Source organism: Trachemys scripta, chromosome 11 (assembly GCF_013100865.1).
Source record: "Trachemys scripta elegans isolate TJP31775 chromosome 11, CAS_Tse_1.0, whole genome shotgun sequence".
In the NCBI taxonomy this organism is placed as follows: Eukaryota; Metazoa; Chordata; order Testudines; family Emydidae; genus Trachemys; species Trachemys scripta.
The window spans coordinates 55912286-55933902 of record NC_048308.1 but is presented as its reverse complement, the minus strand read 5'-3'; the positions used below and the strand labels follow the sequence as shown (position 1 = coordinate 55933902).

The window sequence follows — 21617 nt, the reverse complement described above, 5'->3', positions numbered from 1 at the left end:
CGGACCTCTCTCCACTGGAGTCTGCAGATAGCCTGACACACTAGCGCTGAGAAATGTGACCTGCCCCCGTAACCTCACTCCCCAGGTAGGGATCACATGGGTTGGGGGGGGGTGTCACGCCCATGAAAACTGGGGCAGATTCGCGGTGCGGATCCCCCCGCGGGGGATACGGGGCAGTTTGCGGGGCAGGGTGGGGATGCAGCACCCACTGTCCCGTCTCTCCCCTGGCCCCACGCCCCGGCTCCGAGGCGCAGCCGCTGGGCTCCCGGCGGGGCCGCAGGGTGGCGCTGTGCGGGCTGCGGACAGTCCCCGTGGTGGCAGCGGCGGCGGCGGCCCTGCGCTCGGTTACTCTCCCAGCCCCGCGGGCGGCGGAGCAGGTACTGACTCCTCTTCGCGCCCGCCGGTTCGCGCCCCGCGCCCCCAGCCCCTGCGCGCGAGCGAGGCCGGGCTTCTCCCGCGGGCTACGCTGAGGGGGGCTGAGGGGAGAACCCGCCCGCTCCGCCCCCGCGCACGGGGAGGGGGAAGGGCCTTGCTCCTGCGCTTCCCCTGGGCCGGCGCGCACGTTAGGTGAAATACGGCGCTCGCCACGGCGGAGCCGGGCCGGCGTCTCCCCTCGGGAGCCCTGCAGCGCCGCCGCCCCCGCGCCCCGCTGGAGGGGCCGGGTCAGGCCGGCCGGTCGGGGCCGAGCGCGGCGATCTGCAGCAGCCCGGCTGCGGGAAGCGAGGGGAGATCCGGGCTTCGCCCGACTGCCCCGTGGGGGGGAACGCGGGAGGGGGCTGCCTGAGGGCAGGCGCCGGTCATGGGCGGCACCCACCGCCCCCTGGGGTTGTTTTGCGTAAACCCGGCCGCGCTCGGGGTGTGAAGGCAGATGGAGACTCCCGCCACGGCGGGTGTTGCACTCCCTGATCGTTGTATGATGCTGGGTTGTTGTCGGCCTGTCACATGAAATTACACCGCAACCAAGGGAAAACTACACCCCCTGTGTGTAGCCAGGTGTAGCACAGACGTCACAGGGTAAAGAGCACTTGTGACCCGCCGCCACTCTGTTCACGAATAAAATATCATTGCACAGACTGGAAGTGCAGTGGCTTTTTTTAAAAAAATGCCACCGTTGGAGGCAGCTGCTGCGCCCGACAGTGAGATTAGCAATATGGGAATCCAGTGGAACAGTTGCCAATCTGCTTTGGTCATGGCTGCCATAATAAAAAGGATTATAATATATCTTTTATCTCCTCTAGTGATAGTGCAAGGTGTAATCAGTTCATACTTGTGACTGACTGGAAGATCCTCAGAAGGGTTGAATGAAAAGTATTAATATACACAATGTATACTTTTAAAAACAAATATTGACGTTTCTCTTCTGATGCTTATGCCAAAATCTAAATCATACTGGGCCCTCATCTGCAGTCAACTCAGTGCCGTATGACTGGTGAAACCACTTCTTGACAACACCACCCTGTATTCAGCAACACAAATTAAAAACAGGTTTTTGAAGAGGCAAAAGGCACCATATCCCATTACTAATCCTTTGAACTATGAAGTTTTTCACCAATGTCTATTTTTAAAATGTTTCCAAAAATACCTAAGATTTTTATTCCATAGTTGTCCACCGCTACTTTCACATTATAGAGTGGCCAGGCAAAATTCTACGTACACATTTGCCTAGGGAGAGTAGTGGGGTGTGTGTGGTATTTTTTGTTTTTTTTCCTGAGTTAGAGAGATATACAATTTTTTTTTAACTTTGGCATAAAGGCAGATGATTTGCTTTTGGGCACTAGTAAATGTTTAGGATAATTTTCAAGATAGATGTACAGTATTTTTTGGCTTTGTTTTATTGTGTTACATTAAGATGCTCAAGTTGAACAATATTTACTTAAATGTGTTGTATGAAATATGCTTTCCTTGTATCAGAATTAACTACTTTTATTTCTGCAAATTTATTACAGGTTTTAATAGAACATAACTATATTAATATTGAAATTTGCAAATGCAATGGAAGACTGCAAGACTGAAGAGGTGCTAGATATTCTTCGACTTAATGTGGGAGGTTGTGTGTACACAGCCAGACGCAAATCTTTATGCCGCTTTAAGGATTCAATGCTAGCATCTATGTTCAGTGGACGTTTTCCTCTAAAAATAGATGAGTCTGGTAAATAAATCTAAGTTGTAAATATCTAACATCTGCTCAGGTGGCTTTAGAATCAGTTTAAATTGTCAGTTTAAATACTTTTCTATGTTACACAGTATTCAAGTTATAGAGCTACCGTATTAGTTACTGTAGCTTATAGGCAGAAACTGCCATCATATATTCTTTCAATCTTGAGAGGCACCTATGAAAACTTTGGTTACAAATAGAAAAATAAATAAAAGTAATACATAGAAAGGGACAAGAATACTTCTCAAGTAATCTGAGTCAAGTCTCCAGAATCAGAGACACTGTAAGAGGATGGAATAGTGATAAATTATAAAGCTGCTATTTGGATACAATCCTGTGGCCTGAATTGCAGAGGTGGTGAACACCTCCAGATTCCATCAATTTAGTGGGATTTGTGGGTGCTAGGTACTTCTGAAAAAATCAAGCCACTAACCTTCAGTTAGGGACACCACAAAATTAGAGAGCACTTTTTTTCTTTAAAAATTATGTTTAGTTTTTAGGGATAAAATCTTTTATGATTAATTGACGTTTACTAGCCTCCTCTTGTTTTTCAAATTAAAATGCAGTGTAGCCATTCAGGCTTAGGGCTTGTCTTCACTTACATTTTATAGCGCTCTCACTTGCTGGCTCAAGGGTGTGAAAAATCACCCCCCTGGGTACAGCAAGTCTGAGGCTTTAAAGCGCTAGTGTAGACAGGCTCCTAGCGCTGGGAGCTAGTACCCTCGTGGAGGTGGATTACCAGGAGCGCATTTCAAAGCGCTGCCACGGAAGCATTCCCGCGGCAGCGCTTTGAAGTTTCCAGTGTAGACATACCCTTAGGTTGGAGTCCAGGCTCTGGGACTTTTTCACCTTATTGCAGGGTCTCAGAGCTCCTGAGCTCCATATCTACACTACAATTTTATAGCCCTGCTGCTCAAGCCAATCAACTGACCTGGGCCCACCTCAAGTGTTTTGTTGCAGTGCAGACATATCTCTAGACTTTATAGAAAAGTGAAATTGAGAATTTAAGAGTTCACGATAACATTATATTCCAAAGTTGGCGTAAATTAAGTGTTATCACTAATTTTTAAAATGCAATGGAAAACTTTAAAGTTAAATGATAATGAATGATTTTCTGATATGGTTAATGAGCCTTCATACCATAAAAATTGTTTGAAGGGATTGATTTTAAGGGTGCAAAGTAACTTCCAGAATGCATCATTGCCAGTAAAGAAGACTGCATTTTTTTAACTAGCAATGAAGTTAGATAAGAAAAGCTGATTTAAACTATTTTCAGTGGAATCAAATTCTGCATTAAGTCATCGCTATGCAGCCTCACTGCAAAGAGTGGGGTTGCACTGCTGTGATTGGAGGCAAAATTAGACTCATTACTGTGTGCTCACTTTTATGAAGGGACACAGTCAACTTAAAAATCACTTCTGTTTGAAATGTTTTATCTGTTTTTACATGTAAGATTACTGTAACCGAAAGACAGAGAAAAACAGCACTTTGTATATAATCAGTTTAATTGTTGGCCCTGTACAGTCAATTTCTCCTTTTGCTTCCGTGGATCTTAGAAAAAACAAATAAGAATGTTGTAAAAGTCAAAAAGGGAAACTTAGGGACAAGTGCAGTACTGCAGATGAAATGACTGAATTCTTTTTGAAGCAGACTGGATTTCAACTTGATATTGACTCCCTAAGAGCAAGATCGGATGCATCTAGAGTTAGTTTGATTTTATCATTTAAATAGAAGACATGTTTTGTAAGGTTATATTTGGTACAATCACTTTAGGCCCTTATCCTTTAAAGTGATCTGCCTAGACTGATTCCAGATTTCTCATTAGGACTCCAGCTAGCATAGGACTCCACCCCAGGATTGTAGGATTGGGAGTTTAGTTTGTTCATCTGCAAATTAAGAAATACAGTAGAGAAGCAAAGAAGCAGTTTTAAAATAAGTGATGATATATTGCTGGGAAAAGGATACCACTCCCAAGCAAGATACCTTTTTAAATAACTATTAAGGAAGTCATATATATTCACCACTTGATACATTATTAATTAAAGGATCCACTTGATAATTTGGTAGAATATGACAAAAATTCTGCCTTTAGTTACAAACCGTATTTTAAAAGATTTTATTTTATTTTCAGGGGCTTGCCTTATTGATCGAGATGGAAACCTCTTTGAGTACCTTTTAGATTATCTTCATGGAGAAGTTCGGATTCCTAAAGATGAACAAACGCGAATTGCATTGCAGGAAGAGGCAGATTACTTTGGCATCCCTTATCCTTACAGTCTGTCTGACCACTTAGCCAATGAAATTGAGACATATTCTTTAAGGTCAAATATAGAACTTAAAAAGGTCTTGGCATTTTCTTATGTTTCTAAAAGTGTTCCATAATTCATATTGTTCAGTTGGTACCAAATAATATTTGAATAACCTGTATATGTCATCAATCAACTCAGAGTTTTAGAGGAAGAAATCACTTGCTACTTATTAGAATTGCTAATAGAGTCATGGTAATTAAGGATACACCAGCATTTCTCTTCATTCTGCACCCTCTATTTTCATGGGTTTGTATTTTTGAAAATTAATTGTCAACATTTTCTGTAAAGCAGTACTCTAAATTTTACCTTCAGTTTCAAATGCAGATCTTCTGTGAAAAGTGACTTTGTAAAATTGGCATTGTGAAGTTCGATGTTTGTGTTTCAGTGACTTCAGATTTAATTCGATCACTTTATAAGATGTTTCTTTTGTCAGCCTTGAAAACTTTTCCTGAGATCTGAAAGACAAACTGTGTATTTTAATTTTCTTCTATCATCCCACATAACCATTGCAGTGCCACTCTGCTAAACTCTAATTAGATAATGCAGTTCAGGGATGCATAAACAGGGACATATCAGGAGTAAAGAGGTTATTTTACTTCTGTATTTGGCACTAGTATGTGCTGCTGGAACACTGTCCAGTTCTGTTGCCCACAGTTCAAGAAGGATGTTGATAGGAGAGGATTCAGAGAAAAGCCACAAGAATAATCAAAGGATTAGAAACATGTCTAATAATAATAGACTCAAGGAGCTCAATCTATGTAGTTTAACAAAGAGATGGTTAAGGGGTGACTTGATTACAATCTATAAGTACCTACATGGGGAACAAATATTTAATAATGGGCTCTTCAATCTAGCAGAGGAAGATATAACATGATGCACTGGCTAAAAGGTGAACCTAGACAAATTCAGCCTGGAAAGAAGACATATGTTTTGAATGGTGAGAGCAATTAGGCATTGGAACAGTTTACCAAGGGTCATGGTGGATTCTCCATCACGGGCATTTTAAAAATCTTGATTGGATGTTTTTCTAAAAGATGTTCTAGGAATTATGTGGGGGAAGTTCTATGGCCTGTGTTATACATATAGTCAGACTGGGTCTGGGTCACAGTGGTCCCTTCTGGCCTTAGAATCTATGAATCTATGGCAACTGAGGGCAATTAGAATTTAGTTTATTCTGTTGAGGCACAGAAGGAACACAATGCAGCACTCACTGTATTAGGGCTTGTCTAGAGGATATTTTTTACTATGCTTGATTGCTAATTAGCTCAAGTTACCTATCACATTTAAATGTGAGGATCCAGACACCACGAACAGAAGCTGATCTACTTTCTCTAGACCATTATTTTATATACTTTTATCATGTCTCCTCTTATTCAGCGCCTATCTAAAATAAACAATTACAGTCTTTTGAGTTTTGCTTCCATGTCCCTAATCATTCTTGTTGCTGTTCTCTGAATTTCCTCCAATTTCCAATATTCTTTGAGGTAGTAAGACTAGTACTGCACACACTTTTCTAGATGTGGCAGCACCATTGATTTACTTAGTAGAGTTCATTACTAAAGCCAAATAAACTTAAATGTGACTTAAATGTAGTCATTTTAAAAAAATTCTTAGTATAACAACATTATATTTTTTTCCCCAGGCTTTGATAGACTTCTGTGATTCTTACGGTTTAGCCTGCACCAAGCCGACCGTTTGGGTTCTGCACTATCTCAACACATCTGGAGCAAGCTGTGAGAGTAGAATTATAGGTGTGTTTGCCACAAAAGCTGATGGGACTGATGTACTTGACAAGGAACTGGGAGGAAGAATAAATAATAAAAATATGTACAAAAGGTAAGATGATTGGACATCAGAGAGCATACTGAAATGAGATTGTCAGTTCCTCAGGGTGGGATCCTACCTTCTTTTCTGTTTGGAAAGCATCTAGTTAATACATTGTTGTTACTACTGGAAATTAGTAAAGTAAAGATCTAAAATTAAGCAGGGAGTACAATAATTAGAGCCCACAAAAGGTGGCCAGTTTACATTTACTGTAAATCCTCATTTTGTTTTAAGGACTGTTTTAAAAACATCTTTCCCTTTTAAAATTACATTTTCATTTAGGCAGATACTTGCATTAAATAGTGGTGAAAAATTGTATATATTAATCCTTACTCAGATTAGAAAACAAATGCAATGTTTGTTAGTTAATAATGGAGTCACATTTTAAAATCTTACCTGACAAGACAGGAGGAAGAGATAGACAACAGGGGAATGAAGAAATGAAGGCAAAAGGAAACTGCCTAATTTATGCCCAGACTTATCAAAGGACATAGAATCCATTGTGGAATCTCTATCACTGGTGGTTTTTAAGAGTAGGTTAGACAATCACCTATTAAGATTGCACTCAAGGCAGAACTAATTATTAGACCAAGGGACTGGAGTAGAAGATCTCTTGAAGTTCCTTCCAGTCCTACGATTCTATAATCATGTTCTTCAATACCACAACCGTAGTGCATTTTAAGAATAATAATAATAATGCTAGTTACTAGTACATCTACATATTTTTGGGTGGCTGGAAGCACTCTGCTTTTAACCTTGTACCTCATGGTACACCCAAGGGGCGTGTGTTTTGTAACACTACACATATTTTGATTTTTTTGCTTAAAATAAAGGTTTTAGGTTTGTCGGATATAAGTAAAGCATAGATTCAAATATACTGTAGAAAAAGCTGAAGGGAAAATTTCATATAGATAATTTAATTCTTGTAAAATAAAGGTTTTCCTAATTTTTTTGTTGGAATAAGTTTAACTTTTCCAAAATACTTGGGCATGTATGGAATTAACTGTCTGTTCCCCACCAGGTTGTCACTCTAAATAGTAATTACTCATGTCATTGAGAGTTGCAGGATCAGGTCTAAGTCATGAATTCTGTAACTTTTCTTTTGTGAAACAGCCACAGGATGAGACGAAGGTGAAAAAAACAACAACAAAGTAGTAAATGTGAGAACAAAACCTGATTATATGTAAAAAAAAAAAAAAACTGGGGGAAAAAAAAAAGGTTGGGGAAAGTAGTCCTAACAGTCAATCAATTCCCTTCAGAAAACGTTGGAGTCAGAAGTCATTAGGCATGTCTATACAATAAATACCAATTGCTGACAATTCATGTCAGCAGCAGGTGCAGTTAAGCTGGAGTTGGACACTTTTCAGCTACAAGTATAAGCAAGGACAAATTTTGTTCAGCTCAGGTTTCTGAAACTGATAAACCATTTGTCCACGTCAGCCATTGCACAAAAAAACATGTTCAGCATGAGTTCAGCAGCATGCATGGCTGATGCCCATTTTCAGCAGTGGGTATTTTTTGCAGAAGACAGGTAAATCAGAGGGGTACGGATTTATAGAAATGAAAAGGATGTTAAAGTATAACATTTTCATACCCGCTTTGCAAAAAGCCTACTAAGAAATCCTTGATTCTTTGTGGGTAAAGGAAGGGAGTGAAATATTGTTTTGAGGGTTTCATACAACATATGTTGTCTAAAAAGTATAAACTAGATTAATACATAATTTTTACTTTTAAAATATTTCTAGAGAGGCTGGAAATAATGTCCAATACATCTGGAGTTATTATTCAGTGAGTGAACTGAAAAAGATGATGGATGCTTTTGATGTCTGGGAAGGGAAAGGTACAGTATTAATTTTTTTCTTCCATTTTAGTAGTTACACCTCTGTAGGAAAGTATAAGAAATCCCAAGTGCTTTGTTCTTCACCAAATGACAAAAAAATTACATTTCTGAATGTTTTCAGTAACTCAGTAATGGCATGAGGTAAGTGAGCAACCTTAGTCATTTTTTGAAAAACACGTTTTCAGGTGTTCCTTAAACTGGGAATGTTGAATGGAGAAGAATTTCAAGGAGTATTGAGCTTCATATCCTACGAGCTACTATCTCCAAAGGTGCGATAGGCTGGCCAACATAAGGGAGGAACACCTAAAAGACACATAGTATTAATGCACAGATACCTGTCAGTTATAATTCTAAAGCAGAGGTCTTGAATATAATAATAATTCTTAGCTTTTACATATATACACATGCATTGAGTATGTTCCCTCAGATGTTGTTAAGTATCTTGTCTTAGGAACTTCAGGTTTCAGCTATTGGAGAATGCCCCAGCTGATAGAATGTTGGACTCTTGAAGAACGCCCTTTGAGAGGAAGTCTCCATCATATGTCTCCAGTTCGTAAAAGGTATATTCACTGATTCAAACTCTGATTACTTGAGATACACCGTAGAATGCACTACTGCTTTTATAAGAGAAAACAACTTAGGGCTTGTCTTCACTATGGGGAGATCAACCCTGCTGCAGTCGATGCAGCAGGAGTTGATTTAGCGGGTCTAGTGAAAATCAATGGGAGAGCGCTCTCTAGTTGACCCTAGTACTCCAGCTCTCGGAGAAAAGTAAGGTCAGTTGACTGGAGAGCGGCTCCTGTCAAGGCAGCGCAATGAAGACACCGGGGTAAATCAACCTAATCTACGTCGCTGGAGTAGCGCATTCATGTAGCTTTAATAGCGTAACTTATGTCGACTTACCCTGGTAGTGAAGACAAGCCCTCAGTCTCTTTTATTAAAAATTTTAGACTCCATTTAAGTAAGCTTTTGAAATAATTATGAACTTCAAGTTTCTGTCTTTCATTCTTCACTGTCTCTTCATTACACCTTCATTTCTATAAAATCTGTTTTTTATCGGGGGAAGAGAACTACAAATCTGACCTCAGTAGAAGAAATTTAACTTAATTTTGGCCTGTGGGAAGGTCTTCCTTATTCTACAGTCCTTCTCCTACCTCACGAACACACACTTTAAAATGGGCAGAGAAGGTTCTAAAGTTTAGAGAGAAGTTGTGTTTTGGTTACTGATCCAGTTATCTGTTGTTAATTGGATTGGCAGCCAAATGAAACGTCTATCTGAAAAGTGCCCTAAAGTTTTAACTATTCACTTGTTTATTTCTTGCCTTCCATTGCCTCCTTAATTATACCAGTATGATTTGTTTGTGTATTTGAATCTAGAGTTTCTGTGCACTTATCTCTCCACTCCTTCCACAAGTTTTTCCTCTTCTTTATTTTGTTCTTTCTTGTGCTGGTGTTCTTCCCTACTCACTTTTTTTGGTGATACCCTTTAATTCTTACCCTGTTCTGAAGGATCCTACATAAAAGTGATCCCTGCATTACTCCTAGTCCATTGTTGGTGTGATGGTTCTCAGGGTACCCAGGGTTGTGAGCTACCTTGTTATCCCATGCCTCTAGGGCGAGGCAGTCTTTCTTGTGGTAGTTGGGTGTCAGCTCCCTGGTACCCCCAGCCTTTCAGCCACTCAAGGATTCTTCTCTGGATTATGTCAGTGCTAACTGCACCTGGCAGGTTAACAGTAGGCGCACCTAATCTCCTCACATCATTCCCCCCGTGATATTCAGTCCCTAGCACTGGCTACTTACAGAAATTCCAAATCTTTTGCTCCCTAAGGACCAGTGTACCCCAGTTTTGCCAGTTTACTTTAGACCACCAAACCTATAAACCACACAGCACTTGTGAGTACTTTTAACAAAACAAAATAAGGTTTGTTGAATAAAGGTTTAACTAGAAATGAGAGAGAGTGGTAGAAACAAGTGGTTACAACACTAACAAAACATAAAACGCAAACTTGGGTCTACACTTATCAATGATTACCTTTCCTATGTAACGAAGAAGATTTTCTCCCCAAAGTTTGGTCTTTTGCAGAGCTGGCTGATTTCAGACAAACCAGGATGCAAATATTAATGAAAACATCCCCCACCATCACCAGGGGTTTTCCTCAGTGAATGGAGGTCCTTCCCCTCACCCTGTTATATTCAAAACAATCTTTTGTTTTCTATTCATAGGGTAAATCCTGTCTTGGTGTAAAGTTTCTTTTTTTTCCCCTTCGAGTGGTTTCGGCTGTTTTTCATTGCCTCTGCTGGTTTCCCATTCAAAGTCTTAGTATTGCACAAGGCTAAACAATTGAACTTTGCATTGCATTGCTGGCCATACAGGGTGGGGTAACTCCCTCTTGCCCAAATTGGCCGTTGCTAAGACATCCCCATGACTAATCTTTACTTTTTTCCAAGTCCATAAAGCATACTTTCAGTATAGATACATTGTTCCTTAAATATCAGAGGGGTAGCGGTGTTAGTCTGATTCTGTAAAAAGCAACAGAGGGTCCTGTGGCACCTTTTAAGACTCCCAGAAGTATTGGGAGCATAAGCTTCTGTGGGTAAGAACCTCACTTCTTCAGATGCATCTGAAGAAGTGAGCTTCTTACCCATGAAAGCTTATGCTCCCAATACTTCTGTTAGTCTTAAAGGTGCCACAGGACCCTCTGTTGCTTGTTCCTTAAATATTACCCATATGTACATCTCACAATGATTATGAAGATTGAAAAGTTAGATGCTTTCTGTAGATACCTTACATGTTGTTCTTTATGGATAAATATCAGGCAAGATATTTGTTTGGCATAATGAGTTTGTCAGGTCTGAGGTGAGAGTTGTTCATAAAAAACAGGGTTTCCTTTCCAAGGGGTCTCTGTGTCATAGTTGAGTTATCTGTTTTCCCATTAGATTGCCAAGCAGCCTCCATTCCCTCCTGTACACTTCCATATTCTATTACCTTGTATTCGTATGTTCACTGTCTCCTCCACTTACCTCCATCCCTCTCTCACGATGCAGAAGTAAAGGAGTTTGAAACTCAGTAGAATGGTATCATTGTAGTCCATTTCAGTGTGCTTTGATGCGTCTTCATAGGTGCAGTCAATATGCAGAAGCACAAATGTGTGATTCCTGCTCAGTGGGATTTTCAGACACCCAGTTGAAACCCTTGATCTAGCCCATTATTCTGATGAAGCACTGTATAATTTCTTTTAGTTTACATTAGATAATCCTAGTTATTCCTATGGGAATATTTCCTCTTAATTACCGCTGATAAGAAGTGGGTTGAAGATTAGGTTGTTAGTTTTCATTTCCTCTCCCCTTCCTCCTTTTGTTCTGGTATGTATTATATGGACATGCAGGATACATTCCCTTCTCGTGTGTCTCTCTTAAAAAATGTCCTTTGCCTCATTATCTTACACTGGTTTTGCAAATCATTCCAAATAGTATTGCCTTTATCCTTCATCTTGACTTCTCAATTTTACAAAATTAGTGAATAACGATCTCTGATACTGTTAATTCTTCCAATGTGAATCCATGGGGCACTCACCAATCCCTTTTATTCCAAAGCGTTGAGTACTCACAAGAACATCCATTGTTTTGTCCTATATCTAAATCTGTTCTTTCACTACTAAGGTAGTTCACAAACTTCACATTCTATTTATAGTACTGACTTTCTAGTGAATGTCTCTTGGTGATCACTACAGAAATCTTTCCTGAAGTTCAGGGCAATCATATCTACAGCTTTTCTTTGTCAACTCCCCAAAGTTCTCCCTATGGCAAATACGTATAGTTTGTTTCATACTCAGTGTTCTAGGCTTTGTTACACATTGATAACAGGAGAATTTCCTTGTCTTTTTCACTGTGGCAGTCAGCATTACGGATTAATAGTTTGCTGGCTTTTGCCTTAATACATTTTAAAAGTATTAACAAAATTATATAGGCTTCACTGCAAACTCTGTGCTCCCCTTTTTAACCCTCCCCCCCAAGAGGTTTATATATAAATTTGCTAATTCTCTCTTTGACCTACTTTTGGCTTGGATCAAATATAGCCCTTATTTTGTCACCCCTTAAATGTTCTAATTTCTTCATCCGCTGTTTCAGTGTGACCTGGATTTCCACCAGTTTTATTTTTATTATATCCCTGATGAATTTAAATCTTCCTGGCATCTGTTCATTTTCCATTGCCACACAGACTGAGAGAAAGTGTTTGTTGAACATTGTAGAAATGCTAGCTACTTCTGCCAAGAACATAAATTTGCCTTTTTTTTTATGAGATCCTATTGTGTCTTTCCTTCACTTACCCTTCATTTGTTCTCTTGAAAGTCTTTAGTGGAATCTTCTTTTCATTTGGGACCTTTGCTTTTCCTATAGCTGTTTTACACTCTTTAAGTTGGTAATCTTGTCAGTGCTCTTATGTACCTGAGGTCTTTCATTTTTTAATATATTGGGGTCTTATTATTGGGTATCACAGGTGACCTTTGGCCATACCCTAATTTAGCTGAATATTTTCAACTTCCCCCACTCTTTTATCCTCCCAGTTCTCTCCTTCACTACTCTCTCATGCATTTTCATCTAGCACTTTCTGTATATCATCTCCTTTTAAGATATTCTTATAGTACTGTCTTAAAAACCTTTCATGGCAGGTAAAAATATGTGGGGGTATGGCTGATAGGAAATAATGACTGCTAACAACTTGGAGTAGCATAAATGAGTAACTACAACTGACCTTGGAATAAACAAAAGATCAAATCTGTGGATGAATGTTGGAGACAAGCCATTTCATAATTATAGCTTAATTATGTGTGATGCATAGAACAACTAAAACACCTAGATTGCTCCTTTACGACATAGTCTTTTGTTTTACAGACGATTAATAGACTTTACTGAAGAGGAGGAAGATGGTCAAAACTTTAAAGCTGGTCCTAAACCAATTAGATTTTCTGGTCCTTCAACAAGTACCCACATCAAAGTCAAGAATTCTGCTTCATTAAAGGTAGCTGCCTGTAACACTTCTTCACATTCTGTGGTATCTCTTAAACGACCCATCAGTGATAGTTTGGTACAGCGCAAAGTAGTGCCAAAAACTGAACTTGCAACGTGCCCATCAGTGCCTACAAGTTCTCAGGCATCTTATGGAACTGAAGGTGCTGAAAATGGGGCAGCATATCAAACTACATTCAACATCTCAATGTCTAAGAAACCCATGACCACTCGTGTGGTAAAACTGAAGCGGACTCCATTGTGTATTGTGTCACCATCTCAGTCATCTTCCTCACTGAGTAAAACAGATGAACAGGAAGTTCCTGCTGTTGAAATTCCTACTACTTCTACATCACTAAGAGAGAAAGAATCCAGTATATCAACAGTGAATAGTAAGATCAAGAATAATTTGGAGAATGACAAACGGGGGGAGAGGGATAGCTCAGTGGTTTGAGCATTGGCCTACTAAACCCAGGGTTGTGAGTTCAATCTTTGAGGGGGCCATTTGGGGATCTGGGGCAAAATCAGTACTTGGTCCTGCTAGTGAAGGCAGGGGGCTGGACTCGATGACCTTTCAAGGTCCCTTCCAGTTCTAGGAGATGGGATATTTCCATTAATTATTTTATTATTATTATTATTAGGATGATGATGTTTAATTCTTTAGCAGAGATTTCCTGGCATAATCTGCTAAACGAAGAGTTTCTGACCCTGGTGTCAAAGGACACATCCTGGATTATAATTTATTACTAGAGCTGGTAAGCAATTGTGGAGAAAAATAGTAAAAAGTACATGGGCAAAAGGTTTTGAAATGTATAGTAAGTGAGTTTTCTCTCTTTACTTTTAATTTTTTGGGGGATGGGGGCAGGATGTGTGGATTTTGAAAAACATTTTTGCAATACATGGTCACCGTCTCTCAGATATTTACTTAAATCAAGTTGCCATGATGTTACTGTCTTTTAAAAATAGAATATGCACGCATACAAGCAAACCAAACCTAGCTAATTCCATTATTGATAAAGGTCAAGATTTAAAAAAAAATTGAGACCAAGGTTAGGTTCCTAAATTTATATTTTCAAATTGGAAAAAATAGGTCACATTAATTAATAATGGGGGAGATCCAGTCTTAGAGCCCGACTCAGTCTTCTACTCTCCAGGTATGTAAAATACTAGACATTGCAAAGGTATCTGACTTACCAAGAGTAAGGAGCAGGGTTGCTGGCTTCAAAGTGCTTTTTTGGGGGGAGAATATAGGAAGAGCAGTTTAACAGCAATGAAAGGAGCCATCCTCCCACCTGCCACAGAGGAGAGACTAGGAAATGTAAGGGGAAATAGCTTGTCATGGAAGCAACAGGGCAGGATCTTTTCACAGAATTGAGACATACATTCCCAAGGGGGAGTGTTCTCCAGCAGGGAATTGAATGGGCGAGTTAGGCTTACATTGTATTCCTTAGAAATTGGAAACAGCCTGGCATTGCACCGTTATGGTCCATCCTGTCCTACAATTGCAGTAAGGCTCTTATGCCAGACGCACAGCTGTGATTGCTTTGTTCTCCCCCCACTCCCTTCATATATGCGGGACTCTGATATATGAGCAGGGACAAGCTCAGCCTCTTTCAAGCCCAGACAACAAAACAGCAGAGTTTGAAAAATGGGTAAACAACAAAAATATGGGCTGAATACTGCTTTCAGTTGCACCAGTGTACATTTGTAGGAACACCAATGAAGTCAATGGGTACTGCAGATCTACACCTGTGTAGCAAAGCAGAATTTGCACCAATATCTTGAAGTGCCTTGATTCTTCTTGGGTGTTTAGACCAGCATTGCTTAATGAGATTTATATAGTGCATATCTTTGCTGGTCTTGCTTTACTAAAAAGAGTTTTAACATTGCCAACCCCAAGTGTTCAAAAATCACATGATGGACTTAAATCATGAGACTTTTCAAGCTTTACTCTGCAACCATGAGGGCTAGAAACTTCGCTTTTATTTTATTTTTTTAAAAGGTGAGATTCTCATGTAATAATGTGCCTCCTGTAGCTGAGGCGCTAAGAAAAACACCAAATATCATGAAAGTTGGCAAAACTGCAGTTTTCTGACCATCAACGTACATTTTGAAGGCCAGCTTGCATCTTTAATGGCCCAAGATAGAAACTTTGATTTTTTTTTTTTTTAAATGAAAGTTTGATTATGTAGAAAAGAACAAACATTACGGAAAAATGCTAACATTGTGTAGTACCTTGTGTCCATAGGCCTAGAGTCTGAAATATTGTTAGAAGAGAGTTTGAATGAAACACCAATTTTTTCATACATATTCAATTTTGTTTACTCATTACTTCATTGTTCTATAATGGCGCTGTTTGTAATGTACTTTTTATCTTTCTAAAATAAGTTTCCTAAGACTGAATATTTCCTTCCTACCTGGTCTTCAATGTTTGATGATTTTAAAAGATTTAAAAACATACACTACAGTAAAGATCAGCAATAGTCTGGAATTCTCTCTCTCTCTCTCTGGGTACGTCTATACTTACCTCAGGGTCCGGCGGTAAGCAGTCGATCTTCTGGGTTTGATTTATCGCGTCTTGTCTAGATGCAATAAATCGATCCCGGATCGATCCCGGAAGTGCTCGCTGCCAGTACTCCTGCTCCGCGAGAGGAGTACACTGAGTCGACGGGGAACCTGCCTGCTGTGTCTGGACCTGCGGTAAGTTCGAACTAAGGTACTTCGACTTCAGCTACGTTATTCACGTAGCTGAAGTTGCGTATCTTAGTTCGAATTGGGGGGTTAGTATGGACCAGGCCTTCCTCTCTCTCTCTCTCTCTCTCAGAAAAAATCTTGTGGAATTTTCTGTGCTGGCATCAGTTCACTATTGACTCTAGGTAATCTTCCTTGGCAGTAAAGTATTATTATTATTAAATACGTATTACTGCCAAATCCATAACATGACACTCAGAAGCCTGAACAGTCCAGCACAAGACCGAAATAAATGGCAGAAACTCCATCTGAGGTTGCTGGAGGAGAAATAAATAAAGTCATTACAATAGCCTTTAGAGGCACTGGTCAGGTCCCCCATTGTGCTAGACATTGTAAGTACTTGTAGTAAAGACAGGCCCTGCATCAGAGTTTACAATTTAATTTTTGACAAGATTCAACTGGTAGATGAAACAGTCGAGCAGCCTGCGGGTGGGGAAGTAGAACAGGCTTTCTTTTTAAAGGGATTGATCAGATTCCCTGTTGACATAACTGGAAGTTGGCTCAAGCCCATCATTAATGGAGTGGGCACAAACATGCTTTCCTTTACTTGGAGGCATAAGTATCTATTTTGATCCATTTTTTTTAAATCTGTAAAGCGAGATCTTGCACCCTTTCACATAACCACTGTGTGTATAATTTTGTGCTTGGATAGAATTATGTATTAACTAGCTCCAACCTATAACTATCAAAAGAGATTTTTAGTGAGGAGCAGCAATTGCACTTAGCTCCTGGCTGTGAGCATGCAGGTAACCTGAAACCAAAAGAAACTTGCCAACTCAGTGAGTAGTTTTCATGGCATGGGGCACACTTGGTGTTTTGGAGAGGAGGGAACATTGGGCAGAATCTTTGCAAGTTAAAGGTTTTTGTGCAGATTTTTCACATTCCTGTGGTTCCCCTCCCCCTCCCTCCAAAAATGCAGAATGGGGCCTAATGTCTTGAACGTTTGCTACATTAAATTACAATGGTCTATTTCAGCAAAGGATGTCCTGTATGGCATTGTATATCTGCACTCAAACTCTTACGCAGATACAGGTAACATGGGGGAGAGTTGTATTAAAGATGAGAGTTGGTTCTTCATTTGGGATTTTACATGGTCTATCAAATTGTGCTTAATAACCAGGGTACTTTGAAAAATGTACCAAGTTAAATCTATAAAAGAAACTGAATTCAGAAGATAACTTCTATCTAGCAATCCATTGTGTTGACTACTAGCGTCCAGTGGCCATGATCTCATGTATAAAATGTATTGCCTATTTAGTTTGATGGATTAAACATTGCTGTCTTTTTTTTGTTAACATTGTCACTCCTTCAGCCCTCTGTATAAGCAGAATTTTGTGTTTTCCAACAACCCAATGCAAGTGTTAGGTATGCAGAAGAGTACCATTCCAAGTTAATGCCTGGAAACTCATTCACATGTGACTGAGCATGGGGCTGTGAGACAGAAGCCTGTTATCACCAACAGTAGGTGTGATTCATACAGCTGTAATTCAATAAACTGCTTCAAAATATGGAGAATTTATTTGTATTTAATTGAAACAAATCAATGTTGTTTCATGTGATAGGCACATGTTCATTTTGAATGTCTAGGAGGAGAGTATTGATAGTGCTAAACAGTTATTCAGCTAAGTCACAGAAATATTACAGAGTTAGTAACTAGTATTGGGTTCAGCTAACTGTTAAAATAGCTTTTTATAAACAAATAGGATGTTACTTGAAGGGAAACTGCCTGTTTCTGAACCCAGCATTATGATAGTTCAGTCTTGTTTTTTATGTCATCTCTTCTGCTCTGCTAATGACATCAGCTATGCCTGGCCATTTGTCTGCTTCTCCCACACATATCTACATTTCTTCCACGCTTGCCCTTATTCATGTAATGCCAATCCTAAACTGATCTGTAAGCCCAATACTCTGTTCCATTTCAAATCCTTCCTTAATACCCACCATTGCTGTAACCCCTACAAGAAAACAGACAACTAATAATGGATAAATTGAGCAGCCAGATGGCATAGCTGATGGGGCTATACATGGCTAGGCTTTAGTTCCTTCTCTGCACTGAGAAGTCTTCCTCCTGGGAGAGACTGGGAGGCAGAGATTGCATACAATAGATATTTAATGTCTTGTCTCTTGTCTTTGTAATCACTGTAGTGGTCTCACTTTGCAACATTTTGCCAGAGAAGAGAGGAAACTAGTTTTAAATTATTTCTGTTTAAGCACCCAACACATTAGTGCACCATGGCTGCAGTTCAGCCAGGGCTGGGAAGAGAGAGAATGATGTTTCCCAGTGAAAGGAAAATTTCATAGGTTTTTTTTTTTTTTCCTTTCTTCTCTCTTCAATTTATGAAGGTCCAAGCTCTGACCTGAGAAACTGAGCAGGAAGGAGGAGGTGGTACATCTCTGAAAGTCCGAGAGAGAATGAGGCTTATAGGCTCCAGCCAGCCTTCCTACAAGTAATTAAAGGAGTCACAAGTGCAGTAATAATCCATCAGTAGGCTGTGAGGCAGTATGGGTCTTCAGCTATAGCAAAGCCCTGCAGTAGCATTCTAAGGTTCACTTCAGGCAAAAGGTCAGAGGAGGATAAGATAGTAGCATTAGGGGTGAGAGGGAAGTCTCAGGAGATGAAGTTTTAGAGCCTGGCTGCTTTGTGAGCTTTGTGGGAAATGTTGTTTGGTTTGCTCTAGTGAATAAATTTTGATGGCTCATGCAAGTTAGCTCCCTGACCCAGGTTCAGGGTCCCAGGACCCTGCAGGCCTGGAGGGTCTGAGCGTGCATTAAGCCAGGCCCCACGGTCTGAGTCCTATCACTTTGCAATATAGACACAGCCCTGCTTGACTTGGGGCCTGGGAGTCAGCCTGAAGTATCCCACAATTCCATGGGACAACTTCTTTATTCCTTTCTAGCCCAACCATCTGCAATCCACTCTGGAAAACAGAAGCCACTCCCCCCACCCACCTTTGCAAACAGCAGGAGCTCAGGTTAGCATTAATCCAGTCTCTTCTGATCATCCATCTGCAAGCATGCAGTCAGTGAGCCTTGTGGGTTTGAAATGGAGAGCAAACCATTCAAGCCTTTTGCAAAGTGAGCTGCTTCCTGGTAATCTGCAGGGTGAGCAGTAGAGAAGCAATGCCTTGTTGTTGAGGAAATATTGTTTGTCCCCATATTTTTATTTTTTCCTTCACTATCTCTCAAGATGAAGAGAAGCTAATTGCTTCTTAGAGCCAGATATAGCCCAATATCCACCTGGGGAACTTCCATTCATGTCACTCAGAGAAATGAGCAAAGATTGGGCATAAATGATGTCCCTCATTTGAAAAGCAAACAAGGACATTCATGCTTTAAGATTTTTTTTTGAAGGGGAGATAGGATCATGTAGTGCAACTGAATAAAGCTCTCTAGTAACAATTAGGCAGACGTAACTATGACAAAGTGAAGGGTAGCAAATAAGCCGCCTAGTCAGGCATTTCATTAATGTGGTGACAGAGGGCCAGATTCTCATACCTTCTGCTGAGTCGTAGGTTACTTCACAAGCAGTCCCTTTGAAGTCAATAGAGCTACTTGTGGCTCAAGGTGCTATTCAGCGTGACTCAGGGTATTGGAATCTAGTCCACAACAGAAAGTAAAGGCCGGATCCAGAATCCATTGAAGTTAGTTGAAAGACTCCAGCTGACATCAGTGAGTTTTAGGTCAGGGCCCAAATGTCGATGAATTTCAACAAGCAAGGAATAAAGCCCTAAAAATCAACAAATAAACAAATAAGAGAACTGATCTTGGTGGGACTTTTACTTGAATAAGAACTGCAAAATTGGGCCCAAAGTGCATGTTGAGTGTGGTTGTTGCCACAAAGATGAATATAAACGAGACGCTCGGGTTTGGTACTGCAAAGCAGCAAACATTAGAGATTTTAGGGAGTAACTTTTTAAATTTTTTTTGGAAGAAACAAGGTTTTTAGAACATTTAAAACTATCTAGGATTTTTTTAAATAGAAAATTCAGATGGATGTGATATCCACTCAAATATCCATCTCCACTTTCTGCTGCATGATGCCATAAGAGATTTGTAAGAGTCATAGCTCTCCTGTGGGAGAGATGGTTCCTATAGTGAAAAACAGTTCGGATTCAACTGCAACTTTTCATACGCAAAAAAATAATTCCAATTAGTCATAGAAAAGTGACTGATAAAGGTGGAGAATTGGACTGTGCACCTGGATAACTGTGACTATATACATTCCAAACTTAAGAATTTTTCCAGACTCTGAGTAGTTTACCAATGAAAAATACCAATATATTATGTATTAAATACAACTTATACTTGATCTTACAGATCTTTCACTATGGAATAACAGACAGAAATCAAATGCATTATGTTTTTTAATTTGTTTTGTATAGAGCAATATTGTGAGTATATAATATAGATATATGGAGAGAAAGAGCGCTGTATAGACTTGTACTGAAAAATTCTATAAGAGCATCTGTTTTCATTGCAGACCATGATGTATGAACTTCCTGTTATTTTTTCTAACATTAGCTGCTCTACGAACAACAGAGTGGACTGGTACAACCACATATCTATAGCAGGCATCTTGCTACTACGCATTTAATCTTCAATTTATTTTGTTCAACCTAGATTTGGTTTTTCTAAGAAGCAAACACTGCCTGGCTAAAATGCTGCATTGTTATGACAAAAATAACCTTGAGCATATTGAGCAAAGCCTTGAAAGTATGAGGTGAACTACTGCTGATTATTTGGAATTAATAAAAATGCCAACAGGTTTTTAAGCAGCAACTGATTTAAATTGATTCTGTTTTCTGACACACTAGCTTTTTGTCAGCATTTCAACTAGCACCTCAAGTGAGAAACTGAAATGGAAAAAAATAAATCTGCTCTGTCTCTTTTCTTGGCGAGAATTTAAGCCACCAAAGTCACAGCTGGCACTGAAAGAACAGTAGCATCAGCAGAGGCCTCTATTCTTGCAGGGCATAAATTGCACTGAGATACCCTAGCAACACTGCTGCGGGATGGTCTGGGCTCGGTGCTCTCTGGTGGACGATGCTTTCTTTGTTTTTTTTCTGTATTTGTGAGATTCTCTGTGGTCCTTGTAGCTGTGGACTGGTCTTGATTTTTCATAGCTCCTTTATTTTTAGGTCTGAAACTATGCTGTTGTCTTCTGTGTTCATATCTGGAACTGCTCTTTATATTATTTTGATCTGTTTCGTTAATGGCACCTTGTGACTTGACAGACCCATTGAGCCGGATGCCGTGATACTGTGAGTTAAATCTTCGTCTCTGGCTAGACGGCCCATTCTATCAAGAAGGAAAATGAATGATCGTTAGGTTGCACGCCCCCTTAAAAGATGATATTAAAAACAAATATAACACAGTGAATATTAATAAGTATATGCAGAATCAAATTCCTTATGCAGCCAGTGCATTTGTTTAACCCTGGATGTAACAGAACATATAAGCTTGATCATTGCTAGCGCTCTGTTAAAAACAGCTACATCTACAAGACACTCACTACAGAGTTTGCATCTGAGCAGTTTGCAAATGCGCGTGCTGGTCAAAAGGTGATGATGTATTAGACAGCTCCACAGAAACACCAGCAGCAAAGGTAAGTAGCAGTAAAAAACGTGGGCCCTGACCCTCAAAGGTATTTAGGAGCCTTACTCCTATTGGAATCAATGGGAGTGAGACACCTAAATATCTTTGAGGATCTGGACTCAGGTTCACTTTGACT

At 39.9% G+C, this 21617-nt stretch overlaps 3 protein-coding genes across 5 annotated transcripts in view; 1 reads left to right on the top strand and 2 right to left on the bottom strand.

Moving 5' to 3' along the window:
* SGO2 (shugoshin 2) overlaps positions 1–347 on the bottom strand; it is a 39444-nt gene extending 39097 nt beyond the window's left edge. Inside the window, exon 1 of the mRNA XM_034785659.1 lies at positions 210–347. The gene's annotated coding sequence lies outside the window, so the exon portion shown is untranslated. The remainder of the gene's footprint in view (positions 1–209) is intronic.
* On the top strand, positions 278–17395 carry KCTD18 (potassium channel tetramerization domain containing 18). 3 transcript variants are annotated; one of them, XM_034785658.1, is made up of 7 exons: positions 278–377; positions 1947–2149; positions 4287–4498; positions 6107–6300; positions 8034–8128; positions 8589–8688; positions 13022–17395. In XM_034785658.1, the coding sequence occupies exons 2-7, from the start codon at positions 1993–1995 to the stop codon at positions 13587–13589; spliced, it is 1326 nt and encodes a 441-aa protein (XP_034641549.1). In that variant the 5' UTR covers positions 278–377; positions 1947–1992; the 3' UTR covers positions 13590–17395. The 3 variants fall into 3 exon arrangements, with proteins under 3 accessions (XP_034641549.1, XP_034641546.1, XP_034641547.1); XM_034785655.1 differs by having other exon boundaries at positions 8580–8688; XM_034785656.1 differs by lacking the exon at positions 278–377 and adding an exon at positions 994–1014 and having other exon boundaries at positions 8580–8688.
* A 2837-nt stretch (positions 17396–20232) lies between these two features.
* Positions 20233–21617, bottom strand: part of SPATS2L (spermatogenesis associated serine rich 2 like) — an 82479-nt gene continuing 81094 nt past the window's right edge. The window contains exon 12 of the mRNA XM_034785654.1: positions 20233–21184. Within this exon, the coding sequence (XP_034641545.1) occupies positions 20789–21184 (396 nt within the window). The 3' untranslated portion in view covers positions 20233–20788. The remainder of the gene's footprint in view (positions 21185–21617) is intronic.